The 18860-nt window shown below is 40.0% G+C and overlaps 1 protein-coding gene across 5 annotated transcripts in view; it reads left to right on the forward strand.

Annotated features, from left to right (window-relative positions):
- Positions 1 to 9378, forward strand: part of DIDO1 (death inducer-obliterator 1) — a 72076-nt gene extending 62698 nt beyond the window's left edge. For all 5 annotated transcript variants that reach the window (XM_061631039.1, XM_061631034.1, XM_061631037.1 and 2 more), the window contains one exon: positions 4295 to 9378. In XM_061631039.1, coding sequence (XP_061487023.1) covers positions 4295 to 7617 — 3323 coding nt within the window. In that variant the 3' untranslated portion in view covers positions 7618 to 9378. The remainder of the gene's footprint in view (positions 1 to 4294) is intronic.
- Positions 9379 to 18860: the final 9482 nt, after the last annotated feature.

Below are 18860 nucleotides of genomic sequence, written 5' to 3' on the forward strand. Positions count from 1 at the left end.
TCCAGTATGCACCTGTGCCCACAGCCCAGAAACACTGGTGACCTTGAAGAGCAATATTTGCAGGGAACCATACTCTCCTCACACCCTTGTTTTTTTTTTTGCTATTTAGTCAAATTTATTTTCTATTTCCCTCAAAAGCAAGCATAGTTATCAATACTGCAGGCTGGCACTTGTTGGTCAGGCTAAGCACAGTTAATACTGAGATATGATGTAAACTTGTCTTAACACAGCTGCCAATTGCAGCTATGAATAAGGGATGTTATTGGAGTTGAGGAAAGAGCTGTAAACAAAGCACTGAAGTAGTCCTGCTGCTTAATTAATAGCACTGGTTTACGCCTAAAGTAGTGACAAACCTTTTTATGAAATCTTACGACTTTTAAAAAATTAAATGTATTATATATCAGAAATAAGTGTTCTGTACAGTCTTTTAAAAAGTTTATCAGAGTGATTACATGAATGTCTAATTCCTTCTTAGAAACAGTAAATCTCTATATGCTGATCTGAACTCACAGTAAGCCCCCATCCCATCCTTTCAGCCTGGGCAGCAACAACTGGACATGAATGGATAAGATTCCCTTTGGAGACAGGGACTTGTGTCCTTTAGATATTTTACATTCCTATGATGTTTAAATAAGTCTCTAATTCATATTCAGATAAGTGCAATCTAGGACAATACAGTGAACAAAACTAGCCCACTTTTCTAAAAACTTTTTTAGTTCTATCAGTGTTACTAATCTTTGTTCAGAAACAAATGTTAGTAACTAATTACTTTCATTTCTTTAACTTATCAAGGTTGCCAGTGGAAGTTGAGGTTGCTAATTATTCCTCCACAAAGAATATAATTTCTTATGCCACATTCCCCAATAGCCATTGCTTTTACCTGGTTTGCTTCACAAGTTTGCATTATCCAAACTGTTGGAGTCACTTGGAAATTGCTTTTTTAAGCAGTGATTTTGAAGTTTATAGGGGTTTTATTTATAAATTTCATCTGCTGTCTTAAACATTTCTGCCCACCCTTTCCAAGTAATTAAGTTAGTTCCTTAAAACCAATTATTTTACATTTCTCAGCTGTATACAAGAGGTTATAGTTAACCAATGCAAAATCACGTTTACCTCCATGTAACTTTTAATCTCCATCCCCAAGCCAGTGCTCTTGGATTTAAACTGGATTGGCCACATTGAGACCAATAAAGGTGATGGAAGGAGAATTCGGCTTGATAGAAACTTAATAAAGGTGGGGAAATTAGTGGAGGATTAACTGGTAAGTGGCTTGTTTTGAGAGCAAAGGTTATGTAGAGTAACACTAGCCACCTTTGTAAGAATAGGTGATATCTGACAAATTGTCCATGAAAGAGGTTATTAGCAGTACAATCCTATGCATGTCCACTCTGAACTAAGTCCCACTGAGTTCAATGGGACTTATTCCCAGGTAATAATGTACAGGATTGGAAGATAAATTTAATTAGAGCAACTAAAAATATGCAAATTACAGCTTCATTTGGACTCACAACTTTATTTCTTAAATGTCATCATAAGCATTATTTTGATTCATCACAACCAGTTTTTAAAGCAGGTGAAGATATTAGTCATCACCATTCTACATTTATTCATTGCTGCTCTAAAACAGTTTGTCTTTTAAAAAGTACTTTCCCACTTCATGTAATACATTGGTTCAGCAAATGGTTTTGATCCTCACTCAGCAGACTTTCTGAACACATGCTATATTGTGTCTAAGGCTGCAATGCAATACATTCTTCTCAGAACTAAGCTCCATTGGGTTTAATGGGAATTACTTCCAGGTATGTGTGCATTGGATTGCAGCCTAAGTGATTATACTTTTAACCAAAATGCCAACATGGTTCATTGTAAGGGAAAGCAAATGCAGTGTTTGCTAGCAAATATATTTAGGGCAACTTATGTTTATAAGAATTATTTCAGTGTTAATATTAAAAACCTTAAAAGTAGTAATAGCAGTCATTGAAATAGCAATGATTAGTACTTCAGTTTTACTTAAAAAAACACATAGGAAATTGAACACAACTGACTAGAAAATCAAAATAGTGCATTCAGACAGTTGAAATGTAGTAGCCAACCCAATAACTATTACTGAAATGAATTGCGGTAGCCACTTTATCGGTTATATCACAGATCACTAGATGAAAGTACAGGGAATAATGTACTAGGAATTAAAAAGGGAGGGGTATCATTTCTAGGTAAAATATGGGATCAAGTGGTTTTCAAAGGCAACATTCATTGATGCAACCCTTTACAAATTTGGAAATGAAAGATCAGATGAATGTTGCACTTGCCATTATCATCTACATGATAAGGTATTTTATGCAAATTATAAATACTAGAATAAAAAACTATTCTTGAAATATGATACCCTTTCTTGTAGTTACTTAGCACTTTTACTTATGGTAACATTAAATAAGACTTCTTAATATTTTTGTTTTAATATAATCTATTGGAGGGTGAGGTATTGTTATAATCGTGCGCTCTTACTATTTTTACTGAATGTTTGCATAGGTTGTGAATTGGCAGAATGGACAGTAAAACTGGGATTTAGAAAAGGAAAAGCAACATTCTCAGACACATGTATATGGCTATCCAGTTCTTACAGCTAGAGCCATTATTACAAATAGTAACGTAAAACTTAAATGTAACTTTCTGAAACAGAACCACAAACAGAACCAACATCATCTTAATTATCACTCACTTTCCACGTACATTAATATGAATGGTAAAAGTCTAGTTGGGTGTATATTCTGTTGACATAGTGGTACTAACCTAATTCGGGTTTGTAAGGTCAAATCTCCACTAAAATATTTAACACTTGAACCTTGGTCACTTGAGATTACTGAAGTGCTCTCTGCTGGGAGAGAGACAGAAATAATCTCCATAACTACTATTGATCCATTTCTCCTTTCAAACAACTGAATAATTCAGTTTTCACCTACGAAGTCATTATGTAGTGATTTTTTTTAACCATCAATATGTCTTCCAGAAGCATAAAATGTGTGCTATACAAATGTTTATATCTACTGAAAGTAGAACTGGCCAAACTCTGGTCATTTGTTAATTATTTGGAAATCATCAAAATGCCCAGAGATTTCTATTAGTCTCAGATATTTTATATAGTCACTTGTGGAATCCTGAATTTGATTCTGTGCTATTCTTTATTAAGCATTTTTTCTGGTTGCCAGTTTGTTTCTGGACTTCCTCCTACCCTATGACCCTCTCAGGTGTTAAGATCAGCAGAGGGGGGTCCTCTTGGTAATTCCACTGCCCCTAGAAGTTTGAGGGTGGTGGCCCAGAAGGGCTTTCTCTGTGGTGGCACCTACGTTATGGAATTGTCTTCCCACAGAGATGTGTCTGGCACTTTTTAAATGTAGTTTCTGTCACATGCTGAAGACACACCTCTTTACTCTGGCCTTTGACACCTGAGATAATATATGTTTAGGGTCCACCCTATCTTTTTGATTGTATTTGTTTTAAACTGATTTTAATATTGTGTATAAAATTGCTGTTACTTGCTCTGGGAACTTGTGAAGATCAGCTAAGAAAACAAATAAGTAATAAGCATAGGATTGTATTGCAAGCTTGTGCTTTGTATATATATGACATGATCCACAGAGTAACATGCATAGTTGTCATGTCCATACACAGATCTGCCTATTTCCATAGGAGGCCCCTTGACCCACTGAGCAGTCCACTACATGCTCAGCCCATTTCTTTCAGCTAAAATGAATAAAAAATATTATGTGTCAAGGAACATGTGTTCTTGAACAGTTACTGGGCTTGATCACCTGAATCAACCAAACTTCAAATTTAAGGCCTGATATACTATCAAATAACCACACACAACAAAATTAATACTCGATATTAACACACATGGATTGCAACCTATGTGGTCAATTGTAACTAGTTTGTTAGTTTATAGCATTATGTACTAACCTGAACTTCAGTCTTTTATGCTTGCAATATTTTCTGTAGTTTTTAATAAATATTAGTTGGTACAGTTATTCTGCGTTTATTGAACATATTTAAGTTAGGAAATGAAAATTGCAGTCACCAGTTCTACCACATGAAAACATATATAGGTTTCTGAGTAATGTGTAGGGGGAAATATACTGATGATAATTGGCACTTGAAGTTACTTAATGTGATTTGTGTCATGGTTTCCTTCAATAGATTAATCATAATACTAAAAAATTAAAATACTAGAACATATCATTCTTCAAGCTTAAAATTTAAAAATATTTCTTACATGGAATCTTGTTTTGTCTTACAGGCCTTGAATCAACACGTCCAAACTTAATTCTTGGACTGGTAATCTGTCAAAAAACTAAGCGTCCTGCCACTGTAGTGGAAACTGAAAAGATGGAAGAAAAGAGAAGCAGGATTCAGTTGCAGGAAGAAACTGAAACATCTGGGTACACTAAAGGCAATACACTTTCTCAGCAAGAGAAAAAATCTTCAAAATTCTCTCTCTATTCTGGAGAAACAGTTGTCAATACATCACCACCTGGATCTCCACCACCTCCACCCCCAGAGCCACCCTCAGCAGTAACACCCTCTGTGTTAAAAATATTGTCATCAGTTAAAGCAGGAAACTCAACCACTGTTGCTCCATCAAATGTTTCTGTGTCAGGAACCAACACAACTGCTGCATCTTCTACGACTTCCTCATCTTCAAAACTGTCCACACCACTTGATCACATCCTACAAACTCTTTTTGGGAAAAAGAAATCTTTTGACCCCATTACCAAGGATTCCGAGGAGGCTCAGACTCCAAAGCCTGAAGTTCAAACTATTAGTGAGGAAGGATTGCCAGCTGCTCCCTTGCTTGATCCCATTGTGCAGCAATTTGGGCAAATGTCAAAAGATAAAGCTATAGAAGAGGAGGAAGATGACAGACCTTATGACCCTGAGGAAGAATATGCCCCAGAGAGAGCTTTTGAAATGCAGAGTAGTGAAATTGGTCTTGAAAAACGATGTGAAACTTCAGAGCAAGAAGATGAGGCCTATGATCCAGAAGATGAAACTATCTTAGAAGAGGCAAAGGTTACTGTTGATGATTTACCCAATAAAATGTATTCAGAATCTAAAAACAACTCATTGACAACATCGTCTCCATTTGTGCCTGATACATCTGCTCCACCATCTTTGGTAGAACAACAGAAAATGTTGGAAGAATTAAATAAACAAATAGAAGAACAGAAAAGACAATTGGAAGAACAAGAAGAAGCCCTCAGGCAACAACGAGCAGCTGTTGGTGTATCAATGGCCCATTTTTCAGTATCTGATGCTTTGATGTCGCCACCTCCAAAATCATCTGTAGCAAAAACTGAGTTATTCCAACATGAAAAACAAACTCCTGAAAAATCTGAGTTGCCTACATCCTCAAGCCAAGCTCAACAGTTGAGTCAAGGAAATGATCCTAGACAAAGTAGAGATCCTCGACAAGCTAGAAGGATTCTAACAGAGTGTAATGAAAGTGCTGACTCTAATGTAAAGCAGCATGTGATAGAATCCTCTGCAGGACAAATCCCTCCATCCAGCTATTCAGGTTCATTGCAAACTTCATTTGACAAAGAAGATAAAACACTGATTTCTGTCAGTCATTCTAGTCATAAAGATACATGGGTTACAAGTGAACAAAGTTCTGTTGTGTCTGAAAAAGATGTGCCTTCTATCAAGTCTGAAAATGCCCCACAAGTTCACCAAGAAACTATAAATAAACCAGTTTCTATTGAAACATCTACAACTGTACCTGTTCGCAAAGTACTGCTGCCCACACCTCCCAATCCGTGTTTCCTTCCTACTTTCTCTGCATCTAACAATGCTCAGACTGTAGCTTGGTCAAATGAGTCTCAGGATAATAATGTTCCAGGGGTAGCAAGGGATTCTTTTTCAAGCCCATTATTTACATCTCAGGAGAAAGTTCCTGGTCATTTTGAAGCAGAAAGAGGTCCATCACATTATGAAGACCAAAGAAATCCTCAGTCTTGCCACTTCTATGAACAAATGGAATCTCCCACAATTAAAAATGAGGAAGAAAGAGGTGTAGCCCCATTTTCTTCTCTTGGACAAAAAAGTGGGCCTCCATTAATGTGTGGTGCTCCAGAATTCCATGGACAGAGGGGTCCACCGCAGCAGTTTACTGATGGGCATAATCCTCCCCCAAATAATGATGGACAAAGGGGGCCTCCACCAAACAGGTTTGGAGCCCCAAGAGCACCTATTCCTTCATTATTTTCTGCACAGCATGGACCGCCACCTCTTTTTGGTGATAACAGGGGCCCATCGCCATCATTTCCTAGTGGGTCAAGAGAAATGGCAGCTTCTCAATTTGAAGATCAAAGGGAACCTCACATGGAACACCGGGATTCCCAGTATCCAGATTCCCAGTATCATGAGATGACTGGTGGTCCTGGCCAATTTGAAGGACCTGAACCTCCCCAGTTTATGGGAAACAGAGGACCTTCGCCCTTTCCTTTTGGGGGCCAAAGACGGCCTCCACCAAATCAATTTAAAGGTCAAAGAGGAGGTCCATCACCTCAATTTGTAGGGCCAAGAGGTCCACCACCTAATCATTTTGGGGGTACAAGGGGTCCTCCTCCAAATCAATTTGAAGGACAAAGAGGGCCCACTCCAGGTCATATGCCAGGACCAAGAGGACTTCTACCACCACCATTTGAAGAACGCAGAGGGAGCCCACCACCCAGATTTCCAAACCAGAGAGGTCCAGCACCGCATCAGTTTGGAGGACCAAGGGGACCTGCACCTGGTCTATTTCCAGAAAAAAATGAGCCTTCCCCAAATAGACATAACTTTCCAGCACAGTCTCAGCAAGGTATGAAACCAACCCCTAGACCGCTCTTAGATCTTCCAAGTCATCCACCACAGCATAGGAAAGAGATGTGGGATGAAACTGTATCACCTACCTCTCATTCTAATACCTCAGGTCAAGGATCTGAGGCAGAAGCACAGTGGCCAACGTCTGATTTTCGAGAAGGCCGAAGTAATGACTATAGAACTCAGGCTTTTGAAGGGAGACAAAGAGAGAGATTTGAGGGAGGTAATAAGGAAAAAATATTAGAGCAGCCTGATCAGTCAGATAATCGATCAAATAGAGGAACTGATGACAGACGAAGAGATCGTGACCATAACTGGGCTTGGGAAAGGGATCGTGGCAGAAACTGGAATAGGGGGAGGGAAAGGGACTGGGAGAGACATAAAGAAAAAGATTGGGATAAAAATAGAGAGAGAAACTATAACAAAGACAGGGAAAGAGATTCAGAACGGGGTAAAGACTGGGAAAGAAACAGAGATAGAACCAGAACCAGAGATAGTGATGCTTACCGAAGACGAGACAGATCAAGAAGCAGGGACCGTGATTATGACAGATTCAGGGACAGAGACCAAGCTCGAAGTAGGGAGAAAGAAAAAGATAGAGAAAGGGACAGAGACCGTGACAAAGACAGAGCAAGAGATCGCAAAGACCGGAGTAAAAGTAAGGAATGTGATAAAGACTCTAAGCAAGAAACACAGACTGGTGGCCAGAGGGTTTCACATTCAGAAGCTGCTCCATCTTCCACTAAGCAGACATAGAAACGATTCTTCAGTAATGAACCACACAGGAAAAAAAGAATTGTAAGAATTGACTCTGTACTACTTGTACATATTGTATATTCTGATTGTTAGACATAGTTTGGTAAAACCTGTTTCACAAAAATGAGAGATTTTGAATTGTAAATGCATATATTCAGATATTAAGCAGGTACATGCTGGACTTGCTACAATTCTTCATATTTTACTTACAAAATACATAAGGCACAATCCTTCCTCACATGGGCACAGTGTACAGCCCCATTTCCACCTATCCTTGGATCATTGCACTGCCTGCTGGAGTGGAGGTCTGGGGACAGGGATCTGCTGAGTCCGTGTCCACACAGGGAAAGCTAATGCCTATAGAATTACAGTTCTAAAATGTTTCCCCCCCCCTACTTCTTTTGTCTTAAAATTTCCATTTACAGAAGTAAAAATGGGAATTCTCTTCAAAGAGCACATTGCTTTTTAAGAACAAAATTTTTTGTTTTCCAGTAACTTGAAATGTAATTTTATGAGAATTTAAACAAGATATTAGAAGCCATACCTTTACATCTTAAATACTGTATATAGTATTTTGATGTTTCAGTAGTTCCTATATATATGACAGCCCAATATTTCTGTTCTGAGCTAATTTAATTATGGATGGATTTTGTGTATTTAAAGAAAGATTGCTGAGGAGCAGTGTTACTACTTCCTTGTAACTGGCAGAGTATTTGAATAAGAAATGTTAAGCTTCTAAGTTCATTATCTTAGGCATTTTGAGTTACAGATTTCAACTGATAAAGAGTTCAGACAAAAAATTAATGCTTAAATAAGTAACTACCTTTCCTGTTGAGTAAAAGGTTTTAAATGTTGTGTTTGTACAAAAGGTATAATTTTAAAAATCACCTGTATACAGTGCAACTAAACTTTTAAAACATGCCTATTGGAAAACATTTTATAAATTATTCAAATGACTGATTGAAGTGGGGTGGTAGAGGGAACAGAGATGAATCTGGAAAATTTAAGCAGTTCAACCTTTCCTGAAATGTTGTCAAAAAATCTTATAAATTAAAAATATCTGAAGATATTCTAAGCAGCATTAAACACTTCTAAGTCTTATTAATATCAGTGGGAGAGATTGAAGCATGTAATTAATTGTCCCATTGACGATTATGGAGCTTAAAAGTGCTTAATTTTGGCAGGAATGTGTACTCAGTACTGTTCTTGATAATACTGGAAATAAATATCTGTGTAAAGATTGGAGTAGTAAAGCGTATACTAACCAATCTATGCTTTACAAGGGAGAGTGCTTCACTGTGAAATAATGCAGTATACTATTACTTTCCTGTATCATTCAAGTTCATAATTCTAAAGAATGCATAGAAAGAAAATTTCAGTTTAACTGGGTTTATACATTTACAGTTGAGCAGTTACTTCGATATTTTTATAAACATCTTGCAAATGTAAATTTAGATTCATAACATTGGCATTTTCAAACCTGCATTACAAGTAGCACTAATCTGTAAATGCATCACAACAAATTTACACTTTACATTGGTACATCTTAGTGTTCAAACATCAAGGACAAACTGATTTAAACAATGGCCTGTATGCAAAACCTTTTTGCAAAATATTAAAAAGAGGTAATGTAGAACACCAATATCTACTATGATGTAATTTTTCTATTCAAAATCTTTCTAATGTAGACATACATGGAAGTATGCAAAATCAAGTGTTTGTTTAGGTTTACTTGACAGAGGTTTCTGTAAATTGTATTTTATATTTCAGAATATATCACTGTACATTAAATGTGGAACTTCATAGGTTTTTGTTACTGTAAGTCAAATAAACATCTATAGAAAGCTTTGTATTAATTTTTTCTTAAGGACAGAATCTGACCTATTAATCCAGATTCGCAAGTTTAATGTTTGCGTTTATTTGAATGTTTGACCAGCCATCAGTTTGTAAAGCAAGAAGTGCTTCACTCAAAACTTTTCTTAAAAAGTACACAGCTATTGTAATTTTGTTGTTTGCCACAAAATCCTGTAACAAGGTGTTCAGTGCTCTGTCTACATGTCCATAAAGCAGATAGTCTTCCACTTAGGCAATGTTGAATACAACTTACTGTGCCTTTTACAGGAAAGATCTGAAAGTGATCATTTATACATTTCTTCACAAAATGTATGCCAGATCGCAGGACGGGATAATGGGCTCAAGTTACAGGAAACCAGATTTCAACTGAACATCAGGAAAAACTTCCTAACCAATGACCTAGGGAGGCGGTGGGCTCTCCAACGCTGGAGGCTGCCAAGAGGCAGCTGGACAGCCACCTGTCATGTATGCTTTACGTTGGATTCCTGCATTGAGCAGGGGGGTGGACTCAATGGTCTTATAGGCCCCTTCCGACTCTATAATTCTGTGATATGCCAAAATGATTAATGTACTTTGCAGACTAACAAGAGGGAGAATTAGTATAAAAGCCTGACTGGGGGAGGTGGGGGTGAGTCTGCCAGGCAGGCATTAGTAAACCAATTATTAGAAGGGGGAAACATGAAATGTACCCCACAATGGCCATGATACTTCTACATTAACTACAAGTGAAATTTTGCACACTTCTGAACTCTATGCAGACGTATGTGTTCAGGCCAAATGTGGTGAAGGGAGTGGGACTATGTCACTGGTCCTGTTCCCTGAATGTACACACATTCACTGCACCATCTGCAAAGTGGCCCTTTCTGTGTTACTGGGGAAAAATGGAAACACTTGGCATATAAAATCTAGCTCACTGTAAATGCCAGCATGCCAGCACTGAGTAAGCCATGCCCTATGGGATATTGTTCTATGAATATTCTGTTGTCTCAGCATGTGCTTGAATTGGCCTTGGGAGTGGAGGATGTGCAGCATTACCTGCCAATAATAATTACTATTCACTAATAGGCAAAAAACCTTGCGGTTTAAGAAGGTACCTATAGCCCACAGGTATTTCTATCAAACTTTAAAAAGCAGGGAAATTGGGCAGCTATAGTGAATGCACCAGGGGAGCAGGACCCTGACCTCCTCTCTGAGATATTGGACTGCCCTACAAATTTGTCAGAATGCAAACACCATTTGGGTTGGTCTTTCACAGTCCAATCCACTTGCTGTGTAGCTTGCAAGAATTTGGTAACCTGTTCCTCTGAGCATACGGTGAGTGGTGGCAACACCTGCCATCTCCAAAGATAGAGAAGTATGTTTGTGAATGTTTGTTGGTGTTCTTCTTACTTTGCTTTTTTCCTGTGTTACTAATGTTTCTACAGAGAATCTAAAATAGAAAATTTTATTTCCCTCATTATTCATGCTAGAAATCTGTGTCACATTTATTTTTATTAATTTCAAAGCCTTTTTATTGGTCAATGTCATATGATGGTGAGGATGGCCTTTTGTGTGTCAAATTGGAGGCTATGTTCTATTACTATTTTGGGTGCCTTAACAGTTGAATCTGAAACTGCAGTTTGATGTAAAATCAGACAGATTACAATATGTTGCCACTTCAGCAATGACTCTAGCTGTTGGAAAAAAGAGGATGCATGTTTTCAGCCTGCAATGTTTAAACCGCTTCATTTAAGGCAAGGTGGACACAGTCAATTAAAAACATAGAGCACACCTAGAATTTTGCTATAATATATTTTACCTTCCACTGTTTTATCTTGTTTAAATTGAGACACTCCTGATGTCCCCTGGAGGCTATTCTGCAGAATAGTCAGTATGATTATTCTACAATTATTTTTGGAGTTTTTTGGTGTAAATTTTGCAAAGTGTAGCTGTACTTCACATCTTCACAGAAATAGAAAGAAAAGAAAATGATTTCCTATAGGAAACTTCACTAAAATTGCAAAGTAAATCAAAAATATTTAAAGTGACCATCTGAACTGCATCAACTGCCTTAATGTTGCGTCCTCCCTGGTAAAACAAGATCAGCACAGCACATGTCTTGTTTCTGTTATTTGGGCTGATTGCAGGTGTTGCCACCACTCACCATATGCTCAGAGGCACGTTACCAAATTCTTCCAAGCTACACAGGAAGTGGATTGGACTGTGAAAGACCAACCCAAATTGTGTTTGCATTTTGACAAATTTGTAGGGCAGTCCAATATTTTAGAGAGGAGGTTAGGTCTTCTCCCGTGGTGCATTCACTATAGTTGCCCAATTTCCCTGCTTTTTAAAGTTTGATAGAAATATCTGTGGGCTATAGATACATTCTTAAACCGCAAGGTTTTTTACCTATTAGTAAATTTCCCTGCTTTTTAATCCGGGAGGTAAGAAATGGGATCCTGTGCAAGTTTGCTGAGAATGGATTGATCATCTGCATGCTTATTGAGTTCAGTGGGATTTACTCCCATGCTTTAGGATAGGTGAAACTAACTGGAGGGAGGGAGGGCTAGAGTGGGTAAGGGAGGAGGAAGAAGGAAGGGGGGGAGGAGGAAGGGAGGACGGGAAGGAGGAGAGAGGCAGGTCTGATCATTTGCATACTTTTTGAGTTCAATGGGATTTACTCCTATGCAATCATGGTTGAAAGAAGGAAGTGGACTGCCTTCAAGTGGATCCCGACTTATGGCGACCCTATGAATAGGGTTTTCATGGTAAGCGGTATTCTGAGGGGGTTACCATTGCCTTCCTCTGAGGCTGAGAGGCAGTGACTGGCCCAAGGTCACCCAGTGAGCTTCATGGCTGTGTGTGGATTCGAACCCTGGTCTCCCAGGTCGTAGTCCAACACCTTAACCACTACACCACACTGGTTCTCACAATCATGGTTAGGATAGGTAAAAGTGACCATTGGGGAGGAGGAGGGGAGGAAAGGGAAGGAGTGGATTGGAGAGGGTCAAAGGAAGGGGGGCAGGGCAGATTTGATCATTTCCATGCTGATAGAGTTCAGTGGTATTTACTCCCGTGCAATTGTGCTTAAGATAGGTAACTGACCATGGGGAGAGGGAGAAGGGGGTTGGAAGGGGATGGGGATGGGGAGGGAGGGGGCAAGAGGGAGGGGATAGGAGGGAGAAGGGAGGGTGGGCGATGAGAATGATAGCTGGTATGGAGAACAAGTCTTATGAGGAAAGGTTGAAGGGACTTGGCATGTTCAGTCTGGTGAAGAGAAGGCTGAGGGGTGACATGATTGCACTCTTTAAGTACCTGAAGGGCTGTCACATAGAGGAGGGTACAGATTTGTTCTCTGCTGCCCCAGAGGGTAGGACTAGGTCTAATGGTTTTAAGTTGCAGGAGCGTAGATTCAGATTGGACATTAGAAGGAACTTCTTGACAGTAAGGGCAGTTCAGCAATGGAACCGACTGCCTAGGGAGGTGGTGGGATCCCCTTCGCTGGATGTCTTCAAGCAGAGGCTGGACAGCTATCTGCGGGAGATGCTCTAGCTGTGGATTTCCTGCTGTGAGCAGGGGGTTGGACTCGATGGCCTACAAGGCCCCTTCCAACTCTATGATTCTATGATCATTTGCATACTTTTTGAGTTCAATGGGATTTTTTTCTGCACAATCATGTTTGAAAATGGAAATGGACTGCCTTCAAGTCAATTCCGACTTATGGCATCCCCATGAATAGGGTTTTCATGGTAAACAGTATTCAGAGGTGGTTTTACCATTGCCTTCCTCTGAGGCTGAGAGGCAGTGACTAGCCCAAAGTTGCCCAGTGAGCTTCATGGCTGTGTGGGGATTTGAACCATGGTCTCCCAGGTCATCCAATACTGAACTGGGGGAGGGCCAAGAAGGGTAGGAGGAGAGGAGATTGGGTGGGTGGGCACTGGGCAGAGGGGAAGCCCCTTTCCTTTCCAAAAGGAAAACATTGTGAACACTATTATTGCTTTTCAGGGTTTCCCCCACCTTTTTATTCTACAGCAGGCACCCAAATTTAAACCAAAGCTGTCCCTGGCCACATCCACACCAGACCGTTATTTCATTTTGGACAGTCATGGCTTCTCTCAAAGAATCCTGGGAAGTGTAGTTAGTGAAGGGTGCTGAGAGTTGCTAGGAGACGCCCTGTTCCCCTCATTGACCTTCAATCAGAGTGGCTGACTGTTAAACCACTCTGGCCACTGGAGCTCTGTCAGTGGAATAGGAGTCTCCTCTCAGCACCACAAACTACACTTCCTAGGATTCTCTGAGGGAAGCCATGACTGTCTCAAGTGAAATCAAAGCCTGGTGTGGGTGTGGCCCCCTGATTAGCCAAGCCTAGCAGCTGTGAGTCTGGCTTTTAGAACACTAATAATTGGTTCTTACTGAGCATGCCCAACATTATCATAGAGTTCCAGCCAAAATTTCTTAAATTAATTAAAATTCAGCCAGGCATTTTTGTTAACCTTTAAACAGCAGAAGATGAAGGTCAGAGTATGGGGCAAGGTCAGTAATAGGATTACAGGTACTCTGTGAACATGGGTGATTTATAATGAATTTCAACAGATTATGAGAACTCTGACAGAAAAAAGTCCAAAAGGACTTTGGTTTTTTCCCCTCTCTTTTTAAACTTTGAACTCTCAATTCTCTCTGACTGTTTTGTGTATTGTCATGAAAATTTACAGGGTTGTTAAGCAAGCGTTTCTGAGTTCAGGACTATAAGTTCTGTAAGGTTTTGTTTTGAAATGAGCTTACGGGAAGCATCAGAATGGCATGTGGGGTATTTTCAATTGAACATTGCAGAATGTGAAAAATCCACGCTAATTTGGAGTAAAGATGCTATACAAAATTAGCATATAATATGGTTGCATGATTGCAGAATGCAAACTAAAGTTACTAATAGAATTGTATTGCTAAGGCTGTGTACACACCATATCATTAAAGTGCACGCGTGTGCGCACACACACACACCCCGGGAACAGAACTGCAGCCCAGGATTTTTTTTGTAGGGGGAGTGCTTTAAATATACTTTAAAGGTGTGGTAGGTAGGCTTTGATGACATTAAAATCACTCTATATTAGGGTTGCCAGGTCCTTAGCCTGAGACTGATCTTGTATCTTTAGGAGAAGAGAGGGTCAGCCAAGTGCAGGTGTTCTTGCAACCCTGTAATGGGAAAAACCACGAGGTGGAATTCTCCCTCCCCCTTCCCCAACTTTTAAAGATACAGAAGACTTCTTCGTTGCCAGGCCCGGTCTCCAAGAGGTCTTCTGTATCTTTAAAAGTTGGGGAGGGGGGAGTGAGAATTCCACCTTGTGGTTTTTCCCATTACAGAATTGCAAGAACACCTGCACTTGGCTGACCCTCTCTTCTCCTAAAGATACAGGATCAGTCTCAGGCCAAGGACCTGGCAACCCTATATTCTTATTCCAATTCAAATAGCTGAGTGCCTTCATTGATGTAGCCCAAACAACAGCTGTGCAAAAGAGGGAGGTAGCGGCAGCCTTGGACATTTTGGGGAGAGACCCCAAAAGTGGTTCTGTGAGGACTGAGCATGCAGAAACTCTGTAGGGAAAATGGAAAACCAGATGGGAGGGAGAATGAAATGGGAATGGCTGGAAAAGGAGGATGGTGAAAGAGACACAGCAATGTACTTCTGTGACACATTTTCAACATTTTGTTTTCACATACAAAGGATGAGGAATGAAACAGAGTCAACTTACAGAAACTGGCTATCCCGTATTTAGAAGTGAAATGTAGGACAAAAACAAAGGCTGTTTCACATGTATGTATTCATCACTCAGTGACTAAAGTATCAGGTGAGAAGCTTCCTGTATGGTAGCCATCACAGATCTAATGCATCAGGGCTTTCACAGCACTTGATGTAATCTCAACTAATACATTTTAATGGAGATAGTTCACATGTTCAGCTGCAAATTGTCAAGTGCTGAATAATGTAGTGATGAAATACCATAGCATACATGCATATGGGACAAACTAGAACTTACCTCTACCCAGTTGTCATTGTATCAAACTGGATAGTTGAGTACTGACAGGACTGTAGCCCAGGTGGAGTGGTATCAGCCTGCTTACTGAAACTACAAAAATCCATAGGGAAAACAAAAATCTAAGGTTGTAACCCCCCCCCCAAAAAAAAACAATAACAAACATTTAAAATAGCCCAATGAAGACTGAGCATGCTGAGTCCTTGTTTTGGTGGGGGCGAGAGGGAGACTATGTGGGCAGAGGGTCAGACTGACTGGAACACTGAACAGAGGCACTCTATACTGCAAGATGCCACTTGGACCGCTTTTAAGTTAACCAGCAAAATATTTCAGTGCAGCAACAGCATTATGTCAGCAATATATTCAAGAATACATGGAAATAGTCTACAGAAGAAAATTATCAATAGGAAGAATGAAATTTTTTCAATCACTGCAGATCTTCCACTAATGTTACAAATGTATATTTAGTATTAAAAATTGTGCTGTCTATATATGGATCCCCCCCCAAAGTCTGTAAAGTCAGTGCTGTTTTTGTTGTAACGTTTCCCCAATTTTTTTCTTACGCTGCAACTTATTTTAAAACATGTTTTAAATATTAATTTTGCTTCAACCTTTGCATCCGTTTCTCAGCTTAAGAAACACATATTTACATAATTTCATACATAAAAGGAGGAAAGCAAACGTTTGAAATGAAGATTATATATATTGATCTGACTCCAGATACTAGGTGTAAGGCATACCCAAGATTTGGGGGAAAGTTGCTACAAGAGTGTAGGAGCTTGTAAAAGTCCTGTGAGGGAAAAGAATTCTTGGTAGCATGTACTTTTGCTGGTAAATATTGCTAACAGTAAATCCAAGATAATGGTTGAGCAGAGATGTGAATAAGGAAAATCTGGGGAGGGAGGCAATTTTGTTTGAAGATGCTCATGAGAGGAGAATTTAGTACAGTAGGGTCCCGCTTATACGGTGGGTTCCGTTCTGGACCCCCACCGTAAAGTGGAAATCGCCGTAAGGCGGAACCCTATTGACTTTAATGGGGCGCATCGCACGAAAATGACGCGAAAATACCGCAAAATGCCGCAAAAGCAGCAAAACCAGCTTTTAAAGAAGGGAGGAAAGCCGCCGCATTAGCGGAGCGCCGGGAAGCGGGGCCCTACTGTATAAGGAACAAGATCAGCCACACAAGGCCTTCTCTCAATCCCTCCAACCAAAACAGCTAGGTTGGTGGGTACTAGGGAGAAGGCCTTTTCTGTGGTGGCCCCCACTCTCTGGAACTCCCTCCCATATGATCTTCGACATGCCCCTTCCCTAGATGTATTCCGCAAGGCCCTGAAGACGTGGCTATTCCAGCAAGCCTTTGAGGTCATTGGGTAAATCACCATGATTCTGTCATTTATCGTATGTTGTTATTATAATTGCTTTTATATGTATTGATGACTGTCCAGTATTTTACCTATTGTTATTAATGTGATTACATCTGTTATTATTGTATTTTATCTCTTTTAATGTACGTCGCCTAGAGTGGCTAATTGCCAGATAGGCGACAAACAAATTAAATATTATTATTATTATTAAATTACTATTATTTTCTCATTGTGGACGAGTTGCCTCATCCAGATTTTTTTTATAAAAAAACTGGCCATTCATTATTTTTCTGTCACTTAAACACTGGCTTTTAAAATTAAATTCTGAATCAAAATAATATTTAAAACTAACAATGATATGTAAATATAAATAGATAATACTGTATTAATGAATTTGAATTGTTCTGGGCTTTTATGCAAGAACTCCAGGGCCAATCTGAACTAACAAAATGAAACAAAACAAAAAGAGGGGTGGTTAATATGCATAGCAATTAAACAACACAAATGTCATTTTTAAACATGGCTATCCTTCAGAAGAGGGCATGGCATGTGAACCTGAAAGAAGTAAGCCTGACTCTTGCACACGGGTGTAGTTGTCCAGTGTCTCGGGGTCTTAGACCTTTTACTTTTTTGGGAGCAGGGTCCCAGCACGGTCCCTGTGTCTCCAGCATCGTGTGAGCCAATCAGCATGAAAGGGGAGTGTCTTAGCTACTGAGAAAAATATTCTAACACGCTTCCTTGACCTTTCCTGCTGATTGGAGCCAATCAGAGTGAAAGAAGGGTGAGTCAGCCACAGAAAAGAGTCTTCTCAGTAGCTAACACTCTCCCCTTTCAGCTCATTAACTCTTAAGGATGTCAAATGTGGGAGAAGGCATTAACAAGGATTTCATTCTCAACCCTGCCACTTGGAGTAGTGTTTTTGTTTTGTTTTGTTGTAAGTCGCTTTGAGTTCCTTTTTTGGGGGAAAGCGACTAATAAATATTATTAATAAATAAATAAATAAATAAATAAAAAGGAGGAGGGGACGTGGCTATGACTAACAGGAAGGGATCCTGTACTTCTGAATTTGCCACTATACTGCTGCTCTTGCAGCATTAGGGTTCTTACAATCCTGGGAGTAAATCCCATTGAACTAAACAGGTTTGCAAATGTAACTGGATGTCACCTACACAAAGGCATTCTTAGTTTCATGGGCTATTTAAGACAGTGGTGAAAGAGGTGATCAATTTACAGTGTCCTAGTGTAGTAGAAAATTTAAAGAAGTACAATCAGGTTGCAATTACCCCTTACTGTTGCATTAACGTTCAAGATGATGGTGAAGAGCAGTGATGTGGGGTGGGGGTTCCAACTTTTCAGCGCATCCTTTTGGGTGACATGGATGGTAAGGGAGGGGTCTGATTTGTGTTGCCCAGTGTGAGCGCCAGGAGAGAGTTTACTCTGGATCAATTAACAGGGTGCAAAGTGGTGTGTTCTTGCCTTGGAGAAGCTGTTGGGTCCAGACTATCTTATTTCCTTGGGAGTAAGCCCCACTGAATTCATTACGCTCTGAGCAAACATTATTAGGATTGCACTGTTAAATCAAGCTTCGAGCAGGCCCACTGAACTCAGTGGGACGTCATAGTCATTCACGACTACCTTAAGTCCCGTTGCTTTCGACGAGGCTGCTCTAAGCATGACCCAATGTGTTTGCATTTGTACAACAGGGTAATTTTAATACGCAAAGCCTAAAGGGGCAACAAATCATCGTTGACTGGTAGACGCTCCCCGCCAGGGAGTAAGTCCTCTTGTGGGAAACAGGGAAAAGGAGGCGTTTTATTTTCTTCCTATTTTCGGCGGAGAAACGAAAGAAGCGGTTCAAACGCGGGAGGGAACGAACGAGGGAAATGAACCTCGCCTCCCCACCCATTCTGTGCGGACGGACGAGAAAAGGAGTCAGCCGGGCATCAGGGGAAGCGGCGTGGGTGTGCGAGGAGGAAGCTGCAACTCGGGAGAAAACGTTTATGGGGGGTTTGACACA

The sequence above is a fragment of the Rhineura floridana genome, chromosome 6 (genome assembly GCF_030035675.1).
Source record: "Rhineura floridana isolate rRhiFlo1 chromosome 6, rRhiFlo1.hap2, whole genome shotgun sequence".
NCBI classification, from domain to species: domain Eukaryota; kingdom Metazoa; phylum Chordata; class Lepidosauria; order Squamata; family Rhineuridae; genus Rhineura; species Rhineura floridana.